Below are 27,912 nucleotides of genomic sequence, written 5' to 3'. Positions count from 1 at the left end.
AGAGCTGGCTGCTGCAGAGACAAGGTGGTTGGAAGGAGACTGTCACTAGCAGCTCCTCAGGAATGCTACGTGGATATATTGCATTCCACCTGCTATGATAGTGAGAGAGTTCTCTCTCCCTTCTGTGATTCTATGTTTTCGTAAGAGTTGTTGGTTTTCATGATAATAAGCATTATTTTTCCTGACTGGTAATAAATTATGATGTCTGTTGCTTTGGAATACAACAGCAGGATTATGTACACACTAAGAGCTGTTAAAGGTATAATGTCACAAAGCTACATTTTAAAATTGGGAACCAATTGACTTACTACCACAAATTATGCAAAGCAGCCAGATAACTAATGAGACCACAGTCCTTCCCTCCCTTCTAGGACTCATCCTTGCTAGGATGCTTATTAGCATTATCCAGTAAAGATTAAACTTTCTACTCTTGGTAGGTTCTGGCTACTCAACGTGCAGACTGCTTCTGGGGAAGCTTTTAACAGAGTAGCACTGGGTATGCAAATAAAATAAACAAATGCTGGGCTTTTCTTTTACCACTGTGGTTTTTGAGACTTGTGGAGGACAAGTCTTAATTGAGAAAATGGTGAAGATGTAATGTAATTTTATGTTACAGGGTATTGAGTCATGTTGAAATAATCTAAAAATGTGCTAGAACTGATAGGAACTTTATTGTTACTTTTTGTAGGGCAAAGGAAAGATGGTGATGTATGTGCTTCAGAGTATTTCTTACTCTCTTCTGCGCAGAAGAAATGAGCTGGCTGTTGCATTAAAGCCACAGCTATACAAGCACTTCTTTTGATCTCTGCTTTTGCCCAAGCTGCTGTTTACTCCTCTACCTCTGCATCTGTGTGTGCTCGTACCAGTGCTTGCATAGATACCTAATTGGTGAGCCTGAGGATCTGCTGCATGCTGATGTAGTTTTCATTCCTCAGGACTCTTCCCAGTTGTTTTCCCTCTCTACTCCACTGCACAGCCCCATCTCTCTACTCCACTGCACAGCCCCATAAACAGACGTGCCAGCATGACTGTGGAGACCTGTGCAAGGAAGGGAGGTTCAGAATAGAAGGAGTTAACAGCCTGTAATGTATCTTCCTTCCCTGCAGATTGTAGCATTGTGCCCACTAAATATTAATTGTGGCTTCTTTTCCCTTCTTTTCAGCTTCTCAGCAAAGATGCCTCCAAATGGGAAGGCCTTACATTTTCACCCATCAGTTCTGCATTTTGGAATGCAGTGAGTATCTTGTGTTATTTTTATTTTGGTTAATAATGAAGTGTGGAGGAACAGCTATACTGGGCTCCATTTGGGTGAAAAACATTAGCTGGGATCATGCCGTCATCTGAAAAACAGAGAAGTAGTAATTGCCACAGAGCTGGAAGTGCATTTCTTGCCTTGCAATGTTTTGTAGGTTAAAATCAGAGTAGTTCTGAGAAGGAGGAAAAGCTAATAGGGAATATAACGCTTTCTGGGTGTACATTTCAGGTGATTCTGCATGGATGTCAAATAATTGTTTCATGGTGGTTGTTCATTATTTGAAAGCTTACCTTTCTAGTGGAGGAAGAGCTTGCTGTTTCCTTGAAATTCTGATAACAAAATCCAGAGAGTCCCAAGCAAAACATACTGGTAGAATAAATTAGATTTTTCTTTGTTCAATTTTAAGGAAACTTAAAAAATTGTTCTTAAGTGATAATTAGCCTTCAATCTATCAATAACCAAAAAGAAACACAGTCTCCTTGTGAGTTAAAGGAGTATTTCAGAGGATGCACTGGAGGAATGTCTAAGATGTTGGGATTTAGGATGTAGTAGCTTAAGCAAAAGCCTTGAGACAATTGTTGCTTTAGCTGACAAAACAAGACTTCAGTTATATAAGTCTTTTTATCCAAAACTTTGTGCTTTGTAAGAGTCATTTTTTTCTTTTACTTCTAGTTACTCCAATGGGTTTTGGCTAAGTGTACCTCACATCACAGTGTTACATATTTGCCTTTGTACACTAAATGCAAAATTTATTTGGTGTGTTTCCACAGATTAATTACAACTAGGTAATTGTCGATCACCATGTTTTAGGGTGATTTGTGTTGCTTCTTTCCTGTGTTGCCTGTGCTTATAAAGTGAATAATGATTTCTCTTTTTTTTTTCTCCCTGCTTTAGGTTGCTGGGGTTACCCAGAGCTAAAATGCTGCATGCCTACAACCCTAGTAGAGATAGAGATGTTGTAGTCAATTCAGTGTTTACAGCTACTAGACAGTTTCATGTGTCTCCTGCTCATAGCCGGGTGAGTGTTGATGTACTTTTGGAAACTATGTAATGGCCCAGAGCCAAGCCTTCGTGCTTCCTTTGGCATAAGCTCTTCATTCTGTGTTTTATTGCTTTTTTGTAGGACCTCCAACTCTTTTTCTGTTTTGCTAGTGTTTTTTTTTGTTCACTTCTACTTAGACTTGTTTGGGAGAAGCCATCCAAAACCTACAGTAGGAAATGTGTTTGACAGTAACAGAGGAAGAGAAGAATTTTTCAGTGTTAGAGAGGCTGTTTAAATCTCATTCTGCTTTAAACAGTGTTATGCAGTAATCCACAGGCATGTGGGTGTTCTACAGCTATGAATTTTCAGTCTTTTGAATGGTCTTGCATATTCGTCAGGAAAACCTGCTGTGAAATATTTTATGTATTTTGTATTGCAATTATGGGCATAATTGCCTTTTATGATCTAAGACCATTATTTTAACTCTGATTTTTTTTAACTATGTACAGCAATATAATGGGTGTTAAGAATAAATTGCAGTGATCTCAGTTGGATGAAGCCCGTTTTTTATCCTCCGCTGATGCGCAAAGGGGTTTTATTATGTTTCCGTCTTATTTTTGCTTTTACTATAGCTGAATGGCTATTACTGTGCAGACATAAATGTCATTGTTCCTCCAGCCAGACTATTTAGTTACTGAGAGCGCTGCCCAAGTTCAGCTTTGACTGGCTGGCCTGTGTATCACAGGGCCACTGATTCCCTTTGCAAGAGCTGTCTCTCTCTGTGCGGGGAAGTGTTTCTGTGCACTCGCAGCCTGTCGGTGCTGTGTGGTTAAGATCTTGGGCAAAAAGAAGCCTTGAGTGGTGAGGCCCCATGCTAGCTGAGAAACTCCAGCCATAACTTGGCAAGGTGCTGTGTGATCTCAGCTCTTTGTAGTAAGAGTTGAGAGCTGTGCACAGATGAAACTTCTGAGTGCTGAGGTTCTGCATAGTGGGATTTACAGGCAGGGATGTACCTGTGGAAGTGTCGTCTGGGCCCTGTGACGGAGTGGTGAGTGTGTGATCGCTGGCACAAAGCAAGCAAGCTTCTTTGTGGTCTCTGCAGGTGATTCCAGCGATGGGAAAGATGTCATTCAGAGTACTCTTCCTGCCCACAGAAGAAGGCAGTATTGAAAGCTCATTATTTATAAATACCTCATCTCATGGAGTACTTTCGTATCAGGTAACTGCTCTTATTTTTCATATCAAGGCATTACTCCTATTTTTAGCTTGGGTTTTGGACTTACTTGTGTTTTAAAAATTGATTTTCATAATTTTAGGGTATCAATAATCAATAATATTTGAATTCCTGATACAGATCAGGTGGGGTAATATTAACGGTTCATCCCTTTTACTAGGTAGTGCTAGTGTCATGATCACATGCCTGTATGAGGTTAAAATTAGTGCTGTTAGTGGGGCTAGTTGTGGTAGTAAAACCAAGTGTATTTGTATGTGTGTAGTTAAAAGATCATGGTCTAATTAGTTTTATATATTAGTGTAATTTCGACTGCACTGTGCTGAAATGCATTTGTTGGGGGAAACCCACTAGGAAATATTTCAGGTGGTTTTCAGCTACTCTTCAGGATTTTATGTAAACATATTGGGTAATGAGAGGGACACAGGGTGAGAGGTTTAGGCCCTTAAAACATAAAAGTTGAAGTAATGGTTCTGCCTTAAACCTGTCTGTTTTCTGACTAACTGGTGAATTCGGGCAGATCTTTAGCTTTGAAAAATTTTTATAAGGGACACTATAATAATAAGCCAAATTCTTGGTTGTTATTTTGATGAAGAAATTTCTTTACTCTGAACTTAGTGATTTAAAAAGTGATGGCTTTATTCAATCATCAAACTGTTTCATTCCTATACTTTGATATTGTGCTGGAAAACAAAGCTTCTTTAATAAAAGATTAGGTAAGTTCAGTTGAAATACAAAGGATTTTAATACAAATGTTGCATTTATCTAGTATTTATCAGAGCTAATGCCACATTTGGCAGGAACATTTCATCAAGAATGAGGAAAAAGTGCATTGTAGAATGATTGACCATTTCTTTTTGACATTTCACCCCTCTCTGTGCTGTTCATTTATTGCCCAGTCAGCTCAGCCTTTTATCAGGAGGTTTCAGGGAAGCAGTTGTCAGTGCCACCTCAAAATTGGTTTGTTTCCTGTTGGACTGATGCAAAAATCAGTAGCAGAGAGGTTTACATGGACATTTTCACCAGCCACCTGAGACAGAGGAAGTAGCTGTCCATGTTTTCAGCTCGCATTAGGTTTAAGAGTTTCAAAAGGAGGCATGACTTGAGTGTTTTATGCACAGTTACAGTCCTTTTGAGAACCCCAAAGCCTTGAAACATCTGATGTTTCTAATGTATTTATGTAAGAGTATGTACAGAAGAATCACCCAAATGGAGATCAGGTACCATTGTATTAAAATGTACTTTATAAAATACCTGCATAAAAAAAATAAAATATGTATATATTCCCTTTGTTCTGGTATTTTCTATATGTAGTCAGAGATGTTCAGGAACATAGAATGCATTTTGTTATCCTCTTAATTAAAAAGATGTGGATTTTTCCTATTAAAAACAATAAATCTTTGCATACAAGTGAAAAGTCCAAAGAAATTTTAATTAGCCTCTAATTATCCCTTGTCTCCTTGATCCCTCCTGGCTCCAAAGCCCCCACTTATTGTGGATCTCATTGTCATAAACTAATCTTGGTGGAGCAAAATATGAATATGGTAGAGCCATCAAAATTGCAAATCTTAGTGTTCTGAAAACCAAAATAATGAGAAAATATTTTACTCAATTTTTAAGGCAGAGCCATTGAATTCAGTATTCAGTGGGACTAGTAACAAAAGTTTCTCAGAAATTACCATGCTTCCAAATGGTGATACGTGCATTGTAATTGCCTGGAGAATCATAGGAGAATGTAGATACTTGGTTTTTGGGGTTACCTGATGCTCTGCTGGTGAGTGCTTTGTTTTTGTAATAGTGCCTGAAAGAGTGATGATTCTTGAGTGCCATTTATGTCTATGATAACTTTCTACATTGGAACTTTATGTTTATTGTCTTTTAAAAGAATTTAGCGTGAAAAACGGATTTGTTTTTTGAGAAGCTTGTTGTTATTAGCAATATAGTTTTGGAAGTTGCTGTTATAACTGAAATTCTAGATGTTGGTGTAATGACCTTTTTTTTAATACCAGGTTTTTGGAACAGGAACTCCGATGTCTTCTCCAGAAGAACCTAAAGTGCAGCTAGCAAATGCCTACTTACTGCTTCCACACATTCAGAGCATCCAGGCATCACACACACTGGTACAGTATACATTTCAGGGGGAGAAACCTAGGTCTGTTTAACCACAACAGGCTTTTGACCTCAGGTTTTTGGGATGCAAGAAACATTAGCAAAAACTCCAAGTACCAGTTACTGCAGGAGAGAGATTGCAAAATACAGGGTTATACTGTGATCAGCTGCTTTTGTGAGACAGTCTTTGGCATTTAAACTATTCACACTTGTTCTTCCTTGTGCCCCTGTGGCGGGGTGCCCTCTAAATTTTGCTGGCAAAACCATTTGTCAGGTGGCTGTGCTCTGGCTGAACTTGAGAATTGGTCTGCCTTAAACAAAAAAATAAGCTTTATACCATAAAATTGAGAAGGGCAGGAAGCTGTATTGGTTTGTTCTGTTTTTTACTTGGGGCCAACTCCCCATGTGAGTTTACAGCAGGGCTGCACCAACAATTAGCCACAGTTAAAAAGCATGGCTTGCTGCATGGATGAGATTGGGAGCTGGGAGTCAGGCTGCAGCATCCCCTCCTGCCCCTGTCAGTGCTGAATATACCAACTTTGCTTACCTGATCTTCACAAGGAGCTCTGGAGAACACAGCAAGTTGAATTTATGAGGAGTAAATATTTGAGTTGAAAGAAGTTTAATGATTGCTGTCATTTGTTTGCAGTTGCGGATATTTTCATAGTCTTCCAGTCCATACGGAACCTCTCAAGTGAATAACTAATTTGAAAGATTGATCTTTCAGATTTCCTGTCGTATTATGCACAGACATTGTTTTTCTAAAAATGTAATACCTTAGCATGTAACAGAATTTAATACTTTATCTAAATGTAAGCTGCATTAATTGCCTTTGTGATGCCTTCTATTCTACCTGAGAAAAATACCACCATAGATTGTATTTTTCAGTGTGCTGTATGTTAGGTTAATCTTACCTCTATCCAATGTTAATGCACAATTTCCTTCTCTCCCTTTCTTTTCCTCCATACCAGTCTCTTCCCTGTAGTCAAACGGTTGAGCTTACTTGTGGACATACAAAGACAGACTCTTGGAAAGGAAGCAAAAATCTTCAGGTTTTGTAATTTGGGGTGCTAGAGGTAGAACTGACAAGGGTATTTTTGATGCTGTTTATGTCTGCATCTTCCCATCTAGCTCAATGGGTTGTTGTCGGGTAGTATCTGAAAATTGCAGACATGCTTTTTTGCAGTTCAGTCTGAATTCTTGAGTGGAGAAGTTTTGGGGAACATTTGACGTTTTCCTCACTGTAGAGTGACAGACATTATCGTAAGCTTTATTTGTGTGGAGTACACGTTTGAGGTCATGTTAGCAGGGCAGCATGGTACCACCTGGCACTAATCTTGTAGGACATGAGGTGGGAGAGGGTGTTGACTCAATTCTCCAAGCTCTGGGTGTAATTTTTTCTGTGCTGTGCTGTAATTGAGGAAACACTCTTCATTGCATGCTATCAATTTGAGCAGAAATGCTTCAGCAGTGGGATGGGCTCCTCAGCTGTTGAAGGTGATAGACAAGATCTAAATACTGGAGAGGAGTTTACGGTTTGAGTTTGGGTTCCTCTCAGAAGGATGTTTCTCTGCAGCTAGCTGTCCTCTCCAGAAGTGCCTTCTTCAATTCATCTTCCTTATGTTCTAATTCAGATCTCATTAAAAAAATTGTATCATTCTGTGTTGTCCAGTTTCTGTTTTAAGCTCTGAAGATGTTGAATTCTGTTGAATTCTGTTGAAGATGTAAAAGGAAGGGACGTTGATGAGGTTAAAGCGAGTGACTACACAAGGGCAAACTGAAGGATACATAGCTATTACACATAGAATGGAGTCTTGTAGTGAAAAAGCATTTAAAACAAACCAGTCATACTCACTTAGCTGTGCACATTTATTTTCCCCTGTTTATTTTTAACTGACATAAAATACCAGGATAAAGTCAGGATAGCATGAGCCTCATTTGTGCATCCATTTTCACCTTGGGATGATTGAGTTCTAACCTTGGGCGACAGCTTTTAGTTTGAAACACAGAAGGTGTCCTTCCCTGTGAAGTCCACTGATACTGCTTGGAAACCTCAGACAGAGAGCTACATGCTGTGTGTCTATTTTTTGCCTTCTGTTTTAAAGGTGGTTGTGTTTAAATTGTTCAGTAATACTGACATCCTTGGTCGACAAGGCCAAAAGAGCTTTGTCATCGTTTAACCCCATCATGTGCCAGTAAAGTGACTTACCAGAATTGCTGGAGGCCTTGTTACCCCAAATACTTACTCTTACTACTTTGATGGTTGGAAACCTACACCTGACTTCCAATTTAAATTGCTTTGTGGCCATTTTATATATTGAGATTTAATTTATGTAACTCTTCCTGCTTCTGATGCTTATACTCAGAAGCATTTGTAGGTGGCATCAGAACTTTCAACTTCCACTTTGCCAAGCTGAAGACTCCATGCTCTGTAGTATCTAATGTAAAGAGCTGTCCATTTCTTCACCAAACTGACGACCCCTTTTTGTAACTTCTTCAGTTTGCAAACATTTATTTGGCTAGAAATGTAAATAGGGGTTTGGGTAAAATTGTGCCACTGTAGGCTATTTGTGTTGGAAATAAAACATTTACCTGGGGATTATAGATGGAAGTTTACTGTAGTGTTTCCCCTGGAAATGCAATATGCAACAGGTTTGTGTTTGAATTTTTTGTGGAAAATTAACTCCCGTGGATTTCGTGTGTTGTTTTTATCTTATAATGAGCAAAGCACAAAAGCCTTTCTTTTTTCTCCTTCATTCCCGCATGTTTTTAAGCAGAAACTTCTGTGCTTAATAAGAAAAGAATAAGGCAAACCTGCCTTTCTTACTGTTAAATGTCTCCATCTTTCTGTTACTCTTTTCAACATTTCAGCTTTTGAAGGGTTGGGATTGGTGTGCTCTCTCTGCCTGTGGTCCTGGATCCCAGGATTTCTGGGCTCGTGGCTTGCTCACTGGGAGGAAAGAAGAGCTGTGTTGCACACTGTGAATTCGTAGTACGTCCACATGGCCACTCATCTGTGGCTAGTTACCACTAAGCCGTAACAGATGGTGGAGCCCATATAGGTCATCTTTGTTTACCCAGCTTCTGGGTGTAGTCTTCACTATAGTTGCCTGGTTTTTGGCATTGTTTAGTATTTGGGCAGCTACATCACTGCCTCTCTGTGTTCAGGATGGTGGAAATGTCAGTGGAGGAGTGGCATGCAGGGTGGAGGGTCTTATCGTAGGAGACACAGATACTGCTTTGCTGACTTCCCAGAGGAGTTCAAAGTCTGTGAACTGATAGCTTGGGAAATACTGCAAGTACTGGCAGGAATGTAACATTCCTGAAGCTATGTTTTGCACTGGTGGGCAGAGGATCAGAGAAGGAAATGTGCCCAAGTGTGGTGCTTGAGTGTGGAGAAGGAAAGAAGACAGTAGAGCTTTCTTGGTGTGCTATCCTGATAACTGCCTAAAAAGAACCTGATGAGACTGCTGAATCGTTATTACAGGGGCAGCTTATTAACAGCACTCAGTGTGGAAGTACCACTTTAGGGCCAGGGTCTGTCCAGGACAGGAGCTTTGAGGGATCAGCCTACAGAAAGAAGAGGAGGCTTGTTCAGTCTTGTTCTTTTTCGATGATACTGTAGCCAAACTCCAGGAACTGATTTGAGCTCTAAAGTCCTGGTAATGATGCAAGAATATATCCAAAAATCTTTTAGAGAGCCATGTATGATTGAGATCTCATTGATGGATGAATTGTTTTCTAAATAATTGCCTACTCTGCTGTCTCCAGTGAGCCCTTTACCAGGAGTGGATGGTTCAGGATTTTATGGTTTTATTGGAAGAGGCCTCTTATTTCTTTAAAATTTAAACTTGAGAACTTACCGAAGCTGTCAAGAATTTGTGTGGCTTCTATCAGTTGTCTTTGTTCAGTTCAAAGAGGATTTGTGACTGCTGAGTGCATGTGTACATTCAAGTATGTATGCCTGAGTACCTAATACAAAATAGAGGCACCAGGTAATTAAGTGGCAATGCTTTGCAGAGCTCTTTCTGAGATTTCCCTGCTGTGCCTCTCCTTTTTAATTTGCCTCTGGTTCAAACATTGGCTGCATAACTCAGCCCTCTGCTCTGATTCATTAGCAGTGATATTTACAGTATAAACAGAGTGCTTGCACTGCTGGGAGATGGTCCTGGATTTGTCTGATTGGAAACTCTGCTTCTGACATTGTTTCCTTCACAGATGCATTATCTTGTCTTTACGGTTAACTCAGAGCCATCCTGCTGGCACTGTAAGATACTGGGCATGACAGTTATGCATTATTGTCTGTCTTAGAGAAATGCAAACCCGTTTCCTGTTCTGAAGATAGCTTCACAAAGAAATAAAAATTTCCCCTAGAAAACAGATCAACACCAAATACACCCCACTAGCATTTTTTTTTCCCCCTTCTGTACATTAGAAGCTTCAATTTTAACATGACAGTAGTTCCCGTGTTAGATCTATGCCAGGTCAAGAAAAACAAAGGCTGGAAAAATATCATGTAGCGGATTTCTTTTAATAGGGATGTAGGGTCTTAAATTTTAATTACTTTAAATGACAGTGGTATTAGATAAGGGCTAACAAATCCTTATTTAGGACCATGAAAGCAGTACTGTTCTTCAAGAAGTGCTGAGAAGGGAAGCCTAAGCAGCAAGTTCTATCTGATCAGAAAATTACCTCAAAAGTTGTAATCTTACTGCCTTGTTAAAACTCCACTAGCAGTCATGTGGTGTTCTTTTTTGCTCTCACAATTTGATACAGACAAAAACATCTGTAAAAAAAGGAAGTACTTTGCAGGGGTTTGAGTCCCCCAGAAAGCTGTGTTGGGGACAGTGTTTGGGTTGCCACTAACCACCTTTGCAGGGCTTACATCGCCCTCTTGCGTGAAGCCTCTGTCATTTTGGTATGAAATCCAGCTGAACTGGGAATGCAAGTATTGTCTTCCTTTTGGCAGTGCTTTTATAAAACTGGACCCCATGAAATGCCACACATGTGCTAAATTTCTCTAATCACATGCCCCTGCCTGTCCCCTTTTTCTTGTCCTAAAAAGGTATGAAATAGCTAGATACCATCCAAAGTTTCTTCAGTTTTGCTTTTCAGCATTGAATTATTGCAATTGTTCAAAGTCTCATCAACACCTTCAAAAACCTGAACCTGCAGATTCCCTACTCAGATACTTCAGTATCACAAGCGAAATGGAGGGCAGGGGTTCCACATCAGTCTTAAAATTAGCATGAAATTTGGCTGTAAGAAAGGCACTGGCAGAGTGACAGGTCTGCCATTCTGATTCTGGCTGGTTTTTGTTTTTAATTTTTTTTTTTTATTTAATTCAGAACTGAGATATCCTGGCTGTGCAGTTTGTGCCAGTAATTTGGCAGTGCAGATTTCCAGATAGCTTTAATGAACTGTACTTGGCTTTGTCAGTGCTGTTTCCCCATTAGATTTATGAGTGCTTTACAAGCTGGCACAGTCAATGTCATCTTTTCTTTTCTTTTCCCATTCTAGTCGATAAAAAGGCAAAACAAGTATTTTCTGTCTGTCCATTTTGGCATGAAGCCTACGTATCAGACCATGTCCAAGAAGCATTATGTTCTTGGCCTAGATACTGTATTTCAGTATCCAATCAGCAAAGAAAATACACAGAAAACAAGGAAATAAGCTTTTATACTGCACACAAAGGCCCTGTTAAATACAGTTTTTTGGTATAATTTGTTAGAGTTCTCATGCTGATGCTGTATAAATATTTAATAATCATGTGTAATAATAGTTTGTTAAGTAGGTAGATACTGATGGAGTCCTGAGATTTGGAGATTGATTACTGGAGTAATTGTATGAATTAAAATTTCCTTACATTGCTGTATTATGTATATGAAGAAGCAGATTATCTTTATAAATCATGGCGTGTGAATTGGATTTATATAACATTTAAAGCAATGTGTTTAATGTTTTCTTCACTTTTCTTTCTTACAGACAGAAACAATGAATGCCAGTCTCTTACGGGTTCACCTTGAATGCAGTTTACCTAATGACACATATCAGCTAGTTAAGGTATGCTTATTATCATTTAATACCTATGTAACTCTTCTTATTTTAAACCAAGCTTAGAGGGACACTTTCCACAGCTCTAGAAGTTTCAGGAAAAAATGTGGTTTCAAGTGTGTCAGTTTAATGGGGAATTGTGCTTTTATAAAACTGTACCATATCACACTAAAATCTTCAGGAGAGAAGGAGGTGAAAAAAGATACCCAGCACCCCATAAACCTCCCAAGAAATCAAACCAAAACCAGTCCCTCAGGCTACGCATTCTGATGTGTAGGTATTGCACTACTGACATGGGGCACAAGAATGATAGATTTCTGTAATATCTTTCCTCCAGAAACTTCTCAGGAGTGTCTGGTTCGCAGTGAGAAGTGATCAGTGAGCTGACAGGCTGAAGCCTGGGCTGCTTGGGCTGTTTCTGAGGGGAGTGTGAGGGCAGCCATGGTGCTGGGCAGAGCTGGGGTGGGGCAAGTGTCTTGGCAGAAATGCTCCTCTGAAAGCACTGAGCCTTCAGGACTGTAGGTTATCTTCTTGTCCTGAGTGGTGCCATCCGAGTCCTCTTGCCATTTGTTCTCCAGTGTCCTTACACGGGGGGTGGGTGTTGCTCTGTGGTCACTCCGTGGGCGTAGCGCTGTGTCAGACTGAGACGGCGCTGTGGCTGACGGCACCTCTTTCCCCAGGAGTGATGAGGGCCGGGCTCCATAGCTGGATTCCTGTATGGAATACATGTTGCACACAGCAGCATTCCTGTGCTGCTTCGCTTCCCCAGTTGGTTCTTGCAGTGTGTTGAGGTGCTTGAGGTGAACATTGGTGGCTGCGTGGAGTGCGGCTGTCTGCCCTTTCGCCTGAGCTTCCCAAGGGCACACCGTGCCTGTGCTCCAGGCTCCATGGCAGCCTCCTCTCCTGCTCCTGGCAGCCATTTCAAGTGCTGAGCGTCTCTGATGCTATGTGAGCTGGCATCCCATCCTCAGGCTCTTCCCCACTCCTGCTGTACTTGCTTGTGTGACTTGAGATTAGCTGGAAGTGTTCTGCTGCACTTCAGAGAGCACTTTATGTGACAGTTTTCTCATCCTCCATCCGGGGCAGATTAGTCCCCCTGATAGGGCATTGGAGCCTGAATTTAGTGACTTTTGTGGTTTGATGCAGAACTAATTTATGTTATTTGCTGTTGATTGTCTAGTTCTGTTTTGCTTTGTTGGCTTTAATTTTTTTTGTGAAACGGTGTCTGTGTCTTTGTAGTTGCTATGACTTAGCTGTGTTAACAGGAGCCATTACTTAACAGATAGAAATAAGATCCTATTTGTATTTTTCTGAAGTATTCTAGCCAGACAACAGTGTTTTCTATTAAGAATTGTACATGTATGTTTGTTTTTTTAAAATTACTTCAGTGAGAAATGGAGACAAAAACACAGGATTTGGAAAAATTAACTATAAACAGATCAGTGAACATGAACTGTCTTCCTACCATTAAGACACATGCATCAGTCTGTTTATGGCACATTTTATTGAAGGCAGAGGATTTAACAAAGGAAACTGTTTTACAGTCCCTGAGGTGAGACTGACTAAGACAGTATATAAATTTGCATTCTCTCAAGGTTCAGTGTCTTTTTTAATTGTTTTTGTCTTTGTTTTTGCTGTGCTTTCTGTACCTGCACTGTGTTTGGTTTCTGCTGAGATTTTAGCTAAGGTCCTAATTACTTCTGTTTTGCCAGCACTTTGGTGCTGGAAACCTTGTCTCTTAGATAATACCTTTGATTAATTTCTCAAAGTTCCTTAGTGTAATGAATTTCTTCTGTTCTGTCCCCCATCACACACACACCATTATCCCTTTGTCTTGCTCCAGAGTTGCTGTTTTATGTCCGATGACCCAATGCTGCTAGAAATGAGCTTAACTGTAAGAGTGGAAAATGGCCAGCAAGATTTTGTGGAACACAGACAATACTTACTGGAGAATCTTTTTATAGTTTATGTAGCAATGGAAAGAACAAAGACCTCAGGTAAGTCCTAAATCTACCTGTTAAATGTAATTAAACTTTTTATACGTGTATAATACATAATATGTAATTTGGCATCCTAAATTGAATCAAATTCAGCGACAGCTTGAAGTTTCACAAGTAAGGGAAACCAAGTAAGTTCAGTTAAACACAGCTTGCAGAGAATTTGTGTTGGGCAGAGTTACCATAAGCAGTTTTCTTCATAAAGGTAACAATTGTGAAGTCGTAAACTAGATCTCTTTCATTCTTTAGTTCCCCATGCTTACGCATCTGCTTGAACAGTATGGAAAGATGACATGGTCCTTTGAATTCTACAACTGCATTTCTGGTTTCCCATTAATTAAATTGACCGTAATGGGATTGTGAAGGCAGAGTGGTTTATACAGTACTGGGGATAGTGGCCATTATGGAAAGTAGGGTAATGAGATAATACAGATGTGCACATTATTTGTTCTTGTAAGCTAGAATTCCACAGGCAAAACAACCAACTCCTTGCAGTTTCTTTATGCTGCAAATCCTCTAAATCCAGGGGATTTTAAGTTATTTATAGAGCCTTGCAGTCTCTTAGAACAGCTTTTTTTAGACATTTCTGCCAGTTTTCCTTTCTGATTGGAGAAGAAAGTGCTTAAGAATCCAGATTAAAATAATATTTCTTAACATACTTGTGGAAAAGGAACATGACAGTTTTGTCTTTCGAGAAATTAATTTCAGAATTTAGTCACAAAACAATAGGTACAATATACACAAAACAATATCTACAATATGTGCTGTTTCCCTTGTGCCTGTTCTGTGATTTGGTATTTCAGAGCTGAAACTGAAATACCCACTGTAAACCTAGTTTCCCTGCCAGTGAGATGCCAGGGCTTTGTTATGTTGAATTGTGGATGTACATTTATTCTGAGGCTGGTAGAAAATTGTTCCCATCTGTTCTGTCAAGGGTGCTTGCTGTTAACACTTTCGATGGTTGAAGTACTAGAGTATCTTCTAGGACTGTTTTCTGTTAATTATAGTGCAGTTGTAAATCCTGTCTGTGCTAGAGGTTGGTCCTATAAGCCTTTTGGATTAGCTGCTGGTGGGAAGTTAGCACCTGGAGTGGGACAGGCAGGGTCTGCACAGGGGAACTAACCAGCTGGAGGAGAAGTCTGCTTTAATCAGCTGTGGGGTATATGGAGCTCATAATCAACACCTTGAACACTTTTGGGAGTGAGCAAAGCACACACATTATTAGAAATCGTGGCTGGTCAGGTGGGAGAATGTCCTTTCATGTCAGCCTGCATACATTAATTTAATACAAGCATAAGCAAGGGCAAAAACTCAAGTTATCTTCCTCATGGAAGGACTGTAGTATGGTGGTCAATTCTTACTCTGTCCTGTTTATTTTGATCCTCTACATCTTCCTACTGCCCTGTGGGTGAGCACATAGCTTTGCCAGTGACCAAGGGTGGCTCCCCAACATAGCTGTACCACCTTACCAGCAGGTGAAAGCTGTGATTCCCCTGTCTCCTGCTGATTGAGGCAATGGTTTGCTACCTGCCAGGTGACAAGACCATAACTGATTCAGCCCTAAGTGCTGAATCTGACTTCATATTATTTCCTGGGAATGCTTGCATTTTAAAGCAGGTGAGACAGGATCTGGTTCAGCTGTGTGTGATACAGAACAGTTTTAACTGGACTCTCTCTCCTGCTATTGATAGACTGGCCCTTAGAAAGTTACTTCATAGTCAGCTGTTTTTCTTCCCTTCAGCTGTTAACTCCTGTCTCCCTGCCACTAGGAGGAGGAGTTGTGTGTGGTCTATGATTTAGGGGATTATGAAGGTTCCCTCTTAAAGCTTGCCTTTTTGTTTGTGGCTAAAACTCTTGTTGAGTGGATTTTTACTCCTCTCTCAAATGTTTGCCAGCTCAAGATGTGAATAGTTCCTCCTGTTTACAAGGGTATCTGTCACACAAAGATTTTAAAATTTAAATGGGGATTGCTTCTCCTATGAGGACAAAACAAGTGTTTCTGTCCTTGGTAAATTTACCTTGGTGTTTATTCTTTTGGACAGGTCCTTCATCAGTAGATATGTATATCATGCATTCTGGAAGCAGCCTTGTGCATATACAGGTAATTGTGGGCTTCAGGAAATCATAATTTAGGGTGGTGAATTTGATTAGAGAATTATCTTTCTCTAATGGCAGATTGATTTTGCTGGTGGCAAATGTCACACTTATAAGTTTTTAAAGTGTGCCCAAATGTCTAATAGATCCTTGAGATGACATGTTGTAGTTCAGTGATGGATTTTTTTTTTTAAGATGTAAATACTGCAAACTTGAATAAAAATTCATGTGTTGATTTAGAAGATATGAGAAAGTGGCAGATGGTGACATGCAAATTTGACAAGAAGATAGACTAATACAGGAGCTGCAACACTAATAATGGTAGTACTGCTGTAAAGATCATTTGTCTTGTCTTCATGCAGGAAATACGGCAGTTGTCACAAAAGGACACATCAGCTGTGGAGTTTGAGCCAGTATTGTTATCCTCATCATCTACTAACTTCACAAAAGTTGCTTCTATTTCTTGTAAAGGTACGGGTTACACATATTTAGAGATATGATTAAATAGGATTTGATTGCTGAAAAAAGGGTATTTTTTTCAGCAGAGACCCTGAAAGATCTCAAAATCAGCTTGTCTAGACTTTATTGAGAAAGAGGATGAATTCTTTTTGCTAATAGTTTCCATCCTTTTTGTGTGTATGTGGTTCCTCTTATGCTGGTGAAGCCTCTAAGCTATACATGCTTGAAAAAGGGGAAAAAAACAGTTGCTAAAACGTTAGCTGATTTTACAAAAAGCATAATTATTGAATATGCTTTTTCAACATCCTTTTATAGTTTATGGGTTTTTTTTCTGTTTCAAATATGTTTTCTAAAAGGCTATTGTGCTTGGGTGGTCATTTTCTATGACATTCCTTGGCAGACCAGTGAGGAGGTTTGCCTGAAACCAGACATGTTTGTGGAACAGCAGAGAGTGGCATTTAAGCGTTCCTGACTCCAGCCTGTTTCCTATTCTGACCACTAGACTGCACTGTACAGGCTTTAAACATTAATGAAACAGGCTGTTTTCACAGTGATATTAAGACATTTTTTTCCTAGAGAAAATATGGATGAGTAAAAAGAAAGAAGGGACTATTACGTTAAGTGATTCTCTTTTTCAGAGCAGTTTTTCATTTGTTAAAAGGAGGCAGCATGCTCTGATTAGTAAGAATGCTGTGCCAATAACACATGGTTAAAATTGGTCAGGCTGCTCTTCACAGCCTTTATTGTGTGTGTATTTTTTTAAGGTGTTCAGCATTAATGAATACTTTGTAAGGCAAGGTTTGAAACCTCTGAAAAGATTGAATCTTAGGATTCAATTAGATGCTTTACGCACCTGTGTGAGGATTGCACCAGGAAAGGTTCCCCTTTTTCGTGTTCTTGCAAATCTTTAGATGAAAATAATTTTGGATATGCTTCTGGCTGATGTATTCCACGTGTTTACTCTTTTCTAGCTGCATCCCGTGACAGTGAAAGTCTTTATTCTGACAACAACAAGAACAATCTTTTGAAAGGCACTACAACACTCAAAGCCTGTCTTTTCTGTCCTGTGATGGAAGGGTAGGTTGACAGTGGAGTTTTGTTTGTTAACATTCACTGATACTGTAATGAAAATACTGTACCTTACTTCTAAGAGATGAAGTTAACTTCCTTTGTCACTTTGTGATTCCAAGGTCAGTGAAGAGGCTTCTTCCTACTGTTTTGGTGCCATTTGCCAAAACAGACCTGTCACATTTAAAGTAATAATTCTGTATTTTATCCCAAGAGGAATTTTAGGAGCCAGTAAAAAGATAGCAGCTCATATTGTATAAATGTTGCTCAGTCTATGATAAAATCTCCAGCACCTTTGTTAATGCAACGCCAAAGGTGGATAGGCTTAGAAAAAATGTGAAGTCTTTTCTTGCTTCAGTCATCTTTTGCCAGTTTCATCCAGCCTGCTGTATCACAGAGCATATGTTATGCTATAGCATAACATGAGGGTAGATACTTTCCCTGTCTCTTTTACATGGTTCTTATGAATTTTTAATCTCATATGTAATTATTCCCAAATAAATAATTTGGTTTTTTCTCTGGGAGACCTTTGAAGGCCCTCATCATACAAGAATGCTATGGTATCATCTCTTGTGTACTCAAGGACAATAGAAGGTATATATGCATTTTTTCTGTATTTACTTATAGGTATTTTGATGTAGATCCTTCTGCAGCACTGTTTCATATAGAACCACATCATAATACTTCAGGGTATTGGTCCATATGGTTTACAAATAATTTTTACTTCAGCATTGAATTGAATGAGGTCTTCGTAGCCAGAGAAACAAAGAACATAGTAAAGGTAAGCTTTATTTCTTCTTCATACAATTTTTTGTCTTTGATTTGAAGATTTGGACCTTTGACATACAAAATAGGTTCTTTGAAGAACTCTGTGTTCTTAGAGCTGGCTGGAATCAGTTGTTTTAGAAAACAACTTTAGAAAAAACTTTCTAAAAAGAAAGTTTTAGTACATTTGTAACTATTAGGTTAATGTCTCAAGAGGCATTATTCACTCTCCAGCTTACTTTTGTGTTGTTTCATTGACAGCTGCTCTTTCATTTGAGTTGCAGCTAAAGATGCATCAAATTACAGACCATTGCTCTGTTCTCAGAATTGTTGAATGTGTGTGTTTGTGCTCTCTAGGATTCAGCATTTCTTCATAGTGGAAGCCTTTAGTACATAGATGAGCTTTAAAGCCAGTAATTTATTGGCACAACTCCTTGGTTCAAATCAGGCAAGTCTGGTTTATGAATGAGCACATGATGTAGGCATCTAAATGGCTCTTTTTATGTTTTGATATTGAGATTTTCATAAGTGCACTGTATGGATTAGGTATGAGCACAAATGACCATGTTGTAGTAACAGCAAAAACACAAAGGATGAGAAAGTTTGCATTTTTCAAGGTACCACCTGCATCAGAAAGTGCTGTACCAATTTTAATTCAGCTGTCATTTGATTCTTTTCAGATCCTGAACTTCGCTGAACCTCTGACGCTACCTCCAGGCTGCTGGAATGTATTTTCTTTGAAGCTCAGTGTGAAAGACACTGTAACGAATGTGCTCTCTAGTATTTGTTTGTCCACAAATGTGGGAGTGATGTTTGAAATACCTCTGCAGATATATTCGACTGTGTCCAAGGTATTGTGTTCAATTGTGTGTGTTGAATTATTATTAGGCCAGAAATCTGCTCTTAGTCCTGAAAGAAAAGCTCAGTACCCAACCACTCTGTTAAACCATTGTGTAGCTTAAGTCCCCAGAGTTGAACAGCAATGTAATTATAGTTCTCTTGGAACTTAATTCTCTTAATTCAAGGCTTTAATTCTCTTATTTGACTCTGAAATTATGCACTGGGAAACTGAAATTTGTTCTCTCGTTTTGTCATATTTTTATTTTATTTTTCCAGCTAGGAGACCTTAATTTTGAAGCAATTGCCCACTGTGATATCCAGTGCTACTTGGGAAAGTCTGATGCAGGTAGGCTCATGTACAGCTTTTTTTGGCTTCTGACAGTAGTTTTATTGTAGAAAATTCATTTTATATAGCAGGACTTGTAATAAGAATATTGAGATTGTTCATGCAAATACTTAGTTTTATGTTTTTTTAAAAACATCCACTTTTCTGGGGGTGAATAAATGGCTGAGTACACAGTGCAATATTTCAGACATCTAATTCCATAGCACATGCTAAGCTATTGTTCTGTCTTGAAACATGTTTTTTTAATTTTAATATTAAAGACTCTCCTGTAAGTTCTTATTGGTGATGTATTGCCCTTTTCTTTTTCCATACACAGTTCCTTGAGAGATATTGAGGTAGAATGGTAAAACTGTCCACTAACTCAAAGTTACTAGAAAATGTGCACAACCTGGGCCCAGATCCTGGGAATTCTTTGATGAAAAACAAAAAGAAAATGTTGACCAATATCTGCCTGTGTCCAGAGTTAAATTTGAAGGCCTTCTCTTTACCTCTTTCCCACAGCAATCATTCTATAGATTTCAGCAAAAGATGGTTTATCAGGCTTATAGAACAGCATCCTTAAAACTGTATCGTATGAAACAGAAAGAAGGGGTCTCATTTTTTCTGGAACTGAGGAATCTATCTCCACATACTGTGACACTGGTAGCTGTTTTAAGTACCTGGCTGGCATTTACCAAAATACAGTGAGCTAGGTATCACATGGATGATACTGCTTAAAGAATATTGAACCTATTAAAAGCTGATTCAGAATAGTTTTTTTTTATTCTCTGTGCAGTAAGGAGTTTCAGAAGGCAGCTGGTATCATAGGCTTTAAATGTTTGAGTGCTCTCCTGGAAATGTTTTCAAGACGATGTTTCATAAAATGTATTTTTGTGTGAGGATATGAGGAAGGCAGTGGTAGTCAGTCAGATATAAAAAGGAGAATTGAGGTGACATATAGAAACATGTGACTTGAACAATTACTGAGACACTTGCATGCTAAGGTTATGTATCCTAGAAGGAAATGTTTGCTATTTTTTATTGTTGTTTTTTTTTTAAATCTCAGTGAAGGAATATGGCTGATACTACCAAATAATTGTTGCTTACTTTATTTTCATTCTAATAATACACACAATGAGATCTGTACTTACAGGTATTCTGCCTTCTGCTTTAGGATACTAGTATTTCTTATGCAGAAGTGTGTAATGCATGATCCTGAAAATACTGACGTAAAGAAATTGTAGTTGGAGTATTCCAATAATCACCAATCTCTATTCATTACTTTAAACATTAAGGATTATGTAAAATAAAGTACATACATTTTCAAATTAAGTAATTTTTGTTTCCTTTCTAAAGAAGTTTCCTTTTCTAACTACTTTCTGCTGTGTGAAAATACTTGAACCAATATGAGTGTAACTTGCTAAATTGCACTCATCTTTAGACTGATGTAAAGCCTTGCAATTCACTGTAAGAAGAATTTGAGAAAATTACCAGCATCTAGAAAAGCAGCTAAAATTAAGACTGTTTTTGCCAAACTGTGGGAATTGTTCTGTTCCCTGCTGTGCCATGCATTTTTGTACCACTATGTAGTATATTATCTTGATGCTTTACTGCCATCAGTGGAAAGTACTGTGTAGACTACATGGTTACTCTTCAATGGCATCTATTAGAAATAACAGCAGTAAAAACAGCTTACTAGGGCATACACAGCCTGTGCAATACCCATTCTCTTGTTTGCATATACAGTTACTTTGGTTTTGCAGATGTATTTCTTTAAGCAAATCTGATACGGAAAGTAATATAGATATAAAATAGATATAAGATATATATAATATATAGATATATGTAATATATATATACACTTTTGCATATTCTCACTTTGAAGGGGAAAAGTGGGTGGACTTTTTTATTTGGGGTCTGGACAATTTGCAGATACTGATTACTCATGTTCAGAAGTAGATTGATGGAAGGAGCAAATATTATCTATGTAAAATATGAAAAATCTATTATCCTTTTAGCAAATCTGCTTTGGCAGAAGAGTCTCTCTCTGGACCGTTCTGCCTGGGATGTGGATTCTGAGCTTGCAAGTGACCTTTATGAAAGATGGCAAAAAATCAGACGTGGGGAAGCATGCAGGTCTGTACAGAATCTCTTGAGGTTCTTAGTTCAAGCCAGTACAGTGTTGTAAGAAAGACTATTTCTGTTCTGAAGTATTCTTAATTAGAAAAAAATATCTTGGACCATTTTCTGCACTTTAGTTCTCTTGAGGTACATGGAGTTTCAGAGCACCCCAGACACCCTCAGCTTTCATTTCAAGGCACTGCCAGCCACGAGAAAGCTTTACAGCATAGAATGTAAATAATATTCTGACTGTAGTTATCTCACTGGGGCTACCTGGCATGAAAGCAGTCCAAGTATGTTTTACTAGCTCATTTATGGAGTTGCCTGAATCCTTCATCAACAGGTCGTGTAGCAGTCTTCTCAGGGTCTTTGAATGGCTTTCAAGGTTTTTAGTCCCTGGCCTACACACATTCACAAGTTATGCTGACTCTCTGCTATTAGGCTACAGCTTTATGGACTATTTTGTAGAGACCATTTTCAAGGAAAGATAAGTTGATGGAATTGTAGGTCCTGGCAAATCATCTTGTTGTTGTTGTTCTTTGTTTGAAAGAAAAAAAAAACCTAACTAAATTTTCTGCTTTTGTCAATAAAGCAGGAAAAGTATTTTAGGATCATCTCGCTTTACTCAGCAGAAGAACTCTGAAGAGGAATCCTTTGCCTTTTACTTGCCACGATTGACTGCAGAGCCCAGCCTTACACTCAACTTTAATGCCACGGCTGTTAAAAGTAGTATGGTGAGGATGGTTGTTACTACCCTTTTTTCTGAGTTTATGTATGTTTAACTTGTTTAAGTATCAAAGTCTGTGGTTAGTATTTGGTGCTGCTTAGCATTTTCATACTGCTTATGAACTGGTGTTTTGGTCTCAGTTAAGACACTAAATTTGTATCCCTTTGGCTAGTTGATAACTTTTCTAGCTTCCTAGTTGTAATACTTTAGTACAAGGAGAGGAGTAAAGCAGTGTAGATTTTAACCAACCATTTTTTGTAGTTGTTAAAACTTTCCTTGTGTTCATTGTATAAGTTACATGCTTGTGGTAAAATAATTGAACACGGGACTAGGGGTAGGGGGTGTTGTCATTAGTGATGCACGTAGGGCTGCACAGGATGACCTTCCTCATGCCACTGCCTTGTGTAACAAGTGTGTAAAACGTTTATGATAGAAACAACACTTGCAGAGCAATGTATCTTCCAGCCACACTGACAGTAACTTCTTCCTTGTTTGTCAGATTTAGGTCTCTACTAACCAAGCCTAGGCCAGAACCAGTCATGTGGAAATAGTTTTCATATGCACATATTGTGAATTACCTTAATATTCCATTTGTCCAATTTAATTGTTAGTCATTTCAAAAATTTTTATAACCTGCTTGCATTCAGACTTCTCTAAGAAGGGGTGGCACCTCACTAACTTCACTTTCTTCTGTGCGAGAGCTTTGTTCACATCCTCCTACATAAATCAAAACCCAAATGAAAGGGTTGTTTGGGGAGTGGGGGCAGTCTGTATTTTCATACATGTGGTTCAAAATGCACTCTTAGCTGATTTTACAAATTATGACATTGTGGTGACATGTCCTGCTGTTACACGCAGTCACGTACAATTATGATTATCCTGCATTGAGACAGCAGCCAGATTGAAGTCCCTTGAAAATGCAGATTGTGTTGCCAGTGCTGAATTATTTTACCAACCAGTTCTCAAATATGTAGTTTTTAACTCTTTCTTTTCCCCTCCAAACTATTTAGGTAAACTATTTCGTACTAAGAAACCCTTCATCCTTCCCAGTTACGTTGCAGCTTCTGCCTCTTTCTTACTACCCTGATCCCCAAGCTTCACTGAGTCTGCTGAACAAATGGTAATAACTATCTCAGGATACTGTTTTCCCTTTTAAAAGGTCTTATTTGCTATGCTTTATGATTGTTACTTACTGGGTTTTATTTAGTTTTTCAAACTGTAACTTGGGGATTATGTTCTGACCCATTTTGGAAGATACAGCCATGTTTGGGGCAGCTCCCTGTATGGTGCATGCCTTTGTAATGTACCTCATCATTGATAAAACACAAATTGAACATGTTTTAAGCTGGTTTGTGTCTTCCAGATATAAATTATAGTTTGTCATCTTCTAGGCTCTTAGTGCAGGCTGCTCAGTTGAGGTGAACAACTTAGAGTTGGGGTTGTACATCTCCTCACAGTGCTAGTTGGTATCTGTAGAGTCTGTAGACAAGAAAAGAAAGTATCTGAACCATTCCCACCTGGAATGGTTCTTAGCCTTTTCTTAGGTAATTACCCAGGTTGAAGAGGAAACAGGAACCAGGAAGAAAAATGCAGGTCCAGAGGGAGCCTCTGGACATTGAACATAAATGTTTAGAGTCAGCTAAATAAATGTTTCTGCATTGTTTTAGACTTTCTGTTTTAGAATTGAGATAATATAATGAGAAATCTAGAGAAGAGGTATTTGAACAACAGAGGGACCTGGTGATTGAGCTGAAGTTCACCAGAATAAGCCCTGTCACACTTACGTTTGAAAAACTGTAGTTGGTAGGACTGTGTGGTTAGAGACAGTGGGATTACTCCTGTGGTTAGGTGTAACTTGCTTATTTGGGGTCCCAGTCCCTGTGTAATTGCTTCCTTAACCTCATTTCTTTACATAGGTATATGCCTGTGCATATATATGTCTCTGTATATATATGCATGCTGGTAACTTCATCTGTTTGCATACTAAATGATTTCCACATAGACTCTTTCTAGTGGTTTGCAATTACATTTTCTCTGTATTTGCACACTTTAATTTCTGCAGATCTTGTAAATTCACCAGAAATCACATCCATTAACTTCATTTTAAGCTAATGTCATTGACAGTTGTGACAAGTGAGTTTTCAGTTCAGTGGCTGAAGGTCCATTAGTCCTCTATAATCTACATTTTACATATTGGTTTTCTGATGTCGCTTTTTAATACCTAATGTCAAACGCATATAATTTGCATTTGTGCAAAAAAAAATCAATTGCTTTAAGTGAATTTGATTTGCAAATTTTGTGATGGAAAATAGGAACTTTTCCCAAATAAATCATGAGCAGAAAGAAGGATATTTGAATAAATTATATGAGATTTAATAGTGATTATTTCCTAGCAGTTATGTGAGCAAAAAGAGCTTCAGGGAATCTGTGTTTGTGTGGCTTAGAAATCCTATTTCTTGATTGTGATCTTTTACAATAGTCTACACAGACCAGCCTAAAATGCCCAGCCATTTGTCTGTTTTACAAATGCATGGAATCCACATAAAACTGATTTGCAGTGTATTCTGTTGAAATGCAGACCCACATTTCCACCATATTTCACATTGCCAAAATGCAATTGTAAAAGTAGTCCTTTATTTAAGAACAGGTGCCAGCATGTAAAACTAAGTCAATGCAGTTCTGACAGGTTGGGTTTCAAGTGCTTAACTTTTTGTTTTGGTTTATTTAGGTTCGGCATAAATGTGCAAGCTATTAATTTCACCACCACCGAATTCAGGCTAATGGATGAATGTTCTCATGGGGTAAGATGGCTAATTTTGGTAGACGTGATCTGACACACTAGAGAAAGAGTTTTCTAGCTGTGCTACTTCTGGGTTCTTCCCAAACGCAATTTAAAGCAGTTTCATAGTGTTTTCTTGATTCTTCATCAGGTTTGTATCTTTGCAGTTAATTATTTTCAGAATTGGAGTCAGTTTTGAATACAGCTGTAGGGAGAAAGTGCATGCATGCCTGCAGGTGTGTGGGTATGTTTTTGGGGCTTCACCCTTGGCTCCAGGCTGACCATGGAGGGTCAGGAGCTGGCTGGTTATCTTCTCAGTAGAGGGAAGTAGTGTTGGGTAGTTCAAGGGAGGAGGAGCCGGGATTTCTGCATCTCAGCTTCATGCCATTGCAACTTCTGGATTCGGATTGCCATGGTGCTCTCTGGTTCCCACTGCCTAATTTTTGCGTGAATGTGGTAACTCTTGACTGTGGCACACCAGTGCTGAGCTGTGCTTAAGGCCTGAGATGTTGTGTCCTGGATAACAGAGGAAGTGCTGTATCAGAGAAGCTGGCATATTCTGGTGACCAGGGTACTATCCAGAATACCTGGAGAATTTCTTCTTAAGACTTCTGGTTTGTGCAAGAGCCCAGAATGAATGTATTTTTTTTTGCTGTTGTGGCATGCTGCATCTTCATCTTTAATGTCCTGTGTAGATATATGTTTCTGCACATATACTTTAAGATCTTAATGAAATATTTGTATCTTGTAAAAAGAAAAGATTGTTTGCTATGCTAATCAAAGCTGACCTTTCCTTTCTGGCAACAGTTGTAAGAGTTATTGTAAAAGAGAGGAGACAGCAGTTCATAAATCCTAGCCTGTAGGCATACTTTGGAAAAGGGAAGGTTAGCACAGGGCTGGGAGTGAGCTTCCATAATCCCACACACCATACTCTTGGCCAAATGGAGAAATAGCTGTAGATCTTCACTTCAGTATGTGCAGTACATGTTTTTCATTAGATTTGAAGAGCTATGGGAAGTATGCATGGTTAGCTAGATTTTCATCCAAATGAGATGGATCTTGCCTCGTTAACCAAATCAATAGATGTTACTATTTCAATTTCTGCTTGGTCATCATTTCCCTAATCAGTTTATGTGCAGTGAATTGTTTGGCTCATCTTTGTAGGGAGTGACATGGGGAAATTAGCAAATGCCATACATGGCTTGCTTTTAATAAATGTTGACGATTAAATGCAGGTTCTGATAGTTTTTGTGTGTTATTTTTCATAAAATAGACTAAGAATAAAAAAAATTTGAACTGAAAAAGATCAGAAAAGCTGTTGTACAACACCCATAAACTGAGAAACAACCAAGTGAGAGCCCATTTTGGAATGTTTTTGGGTTTTTTGACTGCTGTAGGTGTCTGATCACCCCTTTCTAAGAGGGGACCCCCACTTCTGGAAGAGCAAGTTACAGGACTATTTTCATTTTTCAGAGGCAGAAAGAATAAACAACAGTATTAAAAAAAAAAATTACATTATTTCCAGACTAAGTGAACTTCTGGTAGTTGTGGTTTTCAATTAATGTAGTAGAGAATTCTCTTTGGCTTCTTTCCAGTGGCTCAAATGATCAGCATATTTGCCAGCAGTCGCTTTCTCACTTCAATCAAGTTGTAAGTCATACTCTGAGGCTATAATGGTTGCCACATTTCCCTGTGCAATCAGTACACTGTCAGTTTTTGTCTTCTGAAGTGTTTCAGGATTCCTTGAATATGAAAGATGCTATATAATTTCATTTCCATCTGAGCAAATAAAAGCTGTTTTGAATAATGAAGTAATACATTCCTCATAATAAGTGCAGTAATATGAACTTTTGTTCAAATAAACAATTTTATCTGATGTTTTATGTTGTCAAAAGGAAAGACTATGGTATAACAAGTTAGTTAGCAGTTTCTGCAGAAATGTTTCTTGCCAAAAATATTCTACATGGTGCTAAGTAGTGGTACAGTTCTTTCTTGACTGACATCTTTAAACACACATGTTTTCTGTGAGTAAGATGTGCATTTTTTGTTCAACAGAATGCACATCAAGAGGACCTCATCAGCAAGAAATGCAGTTCTGAGATGCTTTGGTTAAGTTTACAGCCACTGGAAACCAGGAAAGTTGGTGTAATTTTTACACCTCTTGACTACAAAAGAGTAGCTTCCCTTATTTTAATCAGGTAAGCCAAGTTCTAGCTGTAAGTGAGAATCAAGCAACTCAATGTAAAAATGAATTTGCAAAGTCCTGGCACATAGACAAACGGTCAAAATTTGGAAGTCATAATACGTCTGGTTTAATAAAGAATGTTTGAGCCTTATTTCTCAGTCATTAATTTTCTTGATATGTGGTCAGAGGGTTATAAAATGCATGTGGCTATACTGAGGCAATTTTAAGAGAGAAACACATTGCATGGCTTTGCTGTTTTCAGTCTGACTTCATAATGATAGGAGTTATGGATCCATCCAGTGAGTCTTTTAGGCAGCCAAACATTGGTTACCTTTGTAGGAAAAGGGAGTTCATTGAAGAAGCAGCCATTCTAGGCTGCTTCTAGAAGCAACTGAGTGGTGCAGTTGTTATCTGGTGGCACTGGTCGCTAGACTTGCCTCCTTCACTGTGTGAAATTCACTACTGTCTGGTCCTGGAGCAATCCTGTCTCTGTTTAGGGGAAACCTGTCCAGGTTTGGCCACTGATTCTGTTCCTGAAACGTTTTTGTCTTGGTTTGGCACCTAGAGAGCAAAACCATGATTTTTAAACTTAATTTGTGCTTTAGTGGCTGATTGCTTGATTTTTATTTTATGGCAGAAACAACTTAACTGTTCTGGATGTGGTCAATGTAGAAGGCTTTGGAGCCAAGGAATTGCTTAAAGTAGGGGGAAGACTGCCTGGTGCCGGAGGATCCCTTCGATTTAAGGTGCCAGAAGCTACACTAATGGACTGCAGACGACGTGAGTAAGGAGACACAGGTCTCTGGTTGTGCAACTGGCTGCTTTGTTCTGCACTGGTAATGATACACAACATTAATGTTACATAAACAGAATGGTAAAAGCTGAAGAGCTTGGCCATGAGAAGTGTAGATTCTGTTTTGT

General features: G+C 38.7%; 1 protein-coding gene across 5 annotated transcripts in view; it reads left to right on the top strand.

Annotated features, from left to right (window-relative positions):
• The window catches only part of TMEM131L (transmembrane 131 like), a 79,553-nt gene that overhangs the window by 32,638 nt on the left and 19,003 nt on the right, over positions 1–27,912 (top strand). For 2 of the 5 annotated variants that reach the window (XM_088056998.1, XM_014260821.2), the window contains exons 4-21: positions 1,163–1,234; positions 2,150–2,273; positions 3,340–3,456; positions 5,478–5,588; positions 11,563–11,640; positions 13,475–13,628; positions 15,671–15,729; positions 16,085–16,193; positions 17,153–17,258; positions 17,877–18,030; positions 18,695–18,865; positions 19,131–19,200; positions 21,198–21,315; positions 21,896–22,034; positions 23,038–23,147; positions 24,756–24,828; positions 26,862–27,004; positions 27,629–27,771. In XM_088056998.1, the coding sequence (XP_087913124.1) occupies positions 1,163–1,234; positions 2,150–2,273; positions 3,340–3,456; positions 5,478–5,588; positions 11,563–11,640; positions 13,475–13,628; positions 15,671–15,729; positions 16,085–16,193; positions 17,153–17,258; positions 17,877–18,030; positions 18,695–18,865; positions 19,131–19,200; positions 21,198–21,315; positions 21,896–22,034; positions 23,038–23,147; positions 24,756–24,828; positions 26,862–27,004; positions 27,629–27,771 (2,051 nt within the window). Of the gene's footprint in view, positions 1–1,162; positions 1,235–2,149; positions 2,274–3,339; positions 3,457–5,477; positions 5,589–11,562; positions 11,641–13,019; positions 13,184–13,474; positions 13,629–15,670; positions 15,730–16,084; positions 16,194–17,152; positions 17,259–17,876; positions 18,031–18,694; positions 18,866–19,130; positions 19,201–21,197; positions 21,316–21,892; positions 22,035–23,037; positions 23,148–24,755; positions 24,829–26,861; positions 27,005–27,628; positions 27,772–27,912 lie in introns of those variants that run through there. The other 3 variants (XM_088056997.1, XM_014260823.2, XM_014260827.2) reach the window with 2 other exon arrangements.

The sequence above is a fragment of the Pseudopodoces humilis genome, chromosome 6 (assembly GCF_049639895.1).
Source record: "Pseudopodoces humilis isolate 2021_Gansu_Grassland_sample_001 chromosome 6, ASM4963989v1, whole genome shotgun sequence".
NCBI lineage: Eukaryota > Metazoa > Chordata > Aves > Passeriformes > Paridae > Pseudopodoces > Pseudopodoces humilis.
Note: the sequence above shows the minus strand (reverse complement) of the source record. Positions and strands in the feature narration are given on the sequence as shown.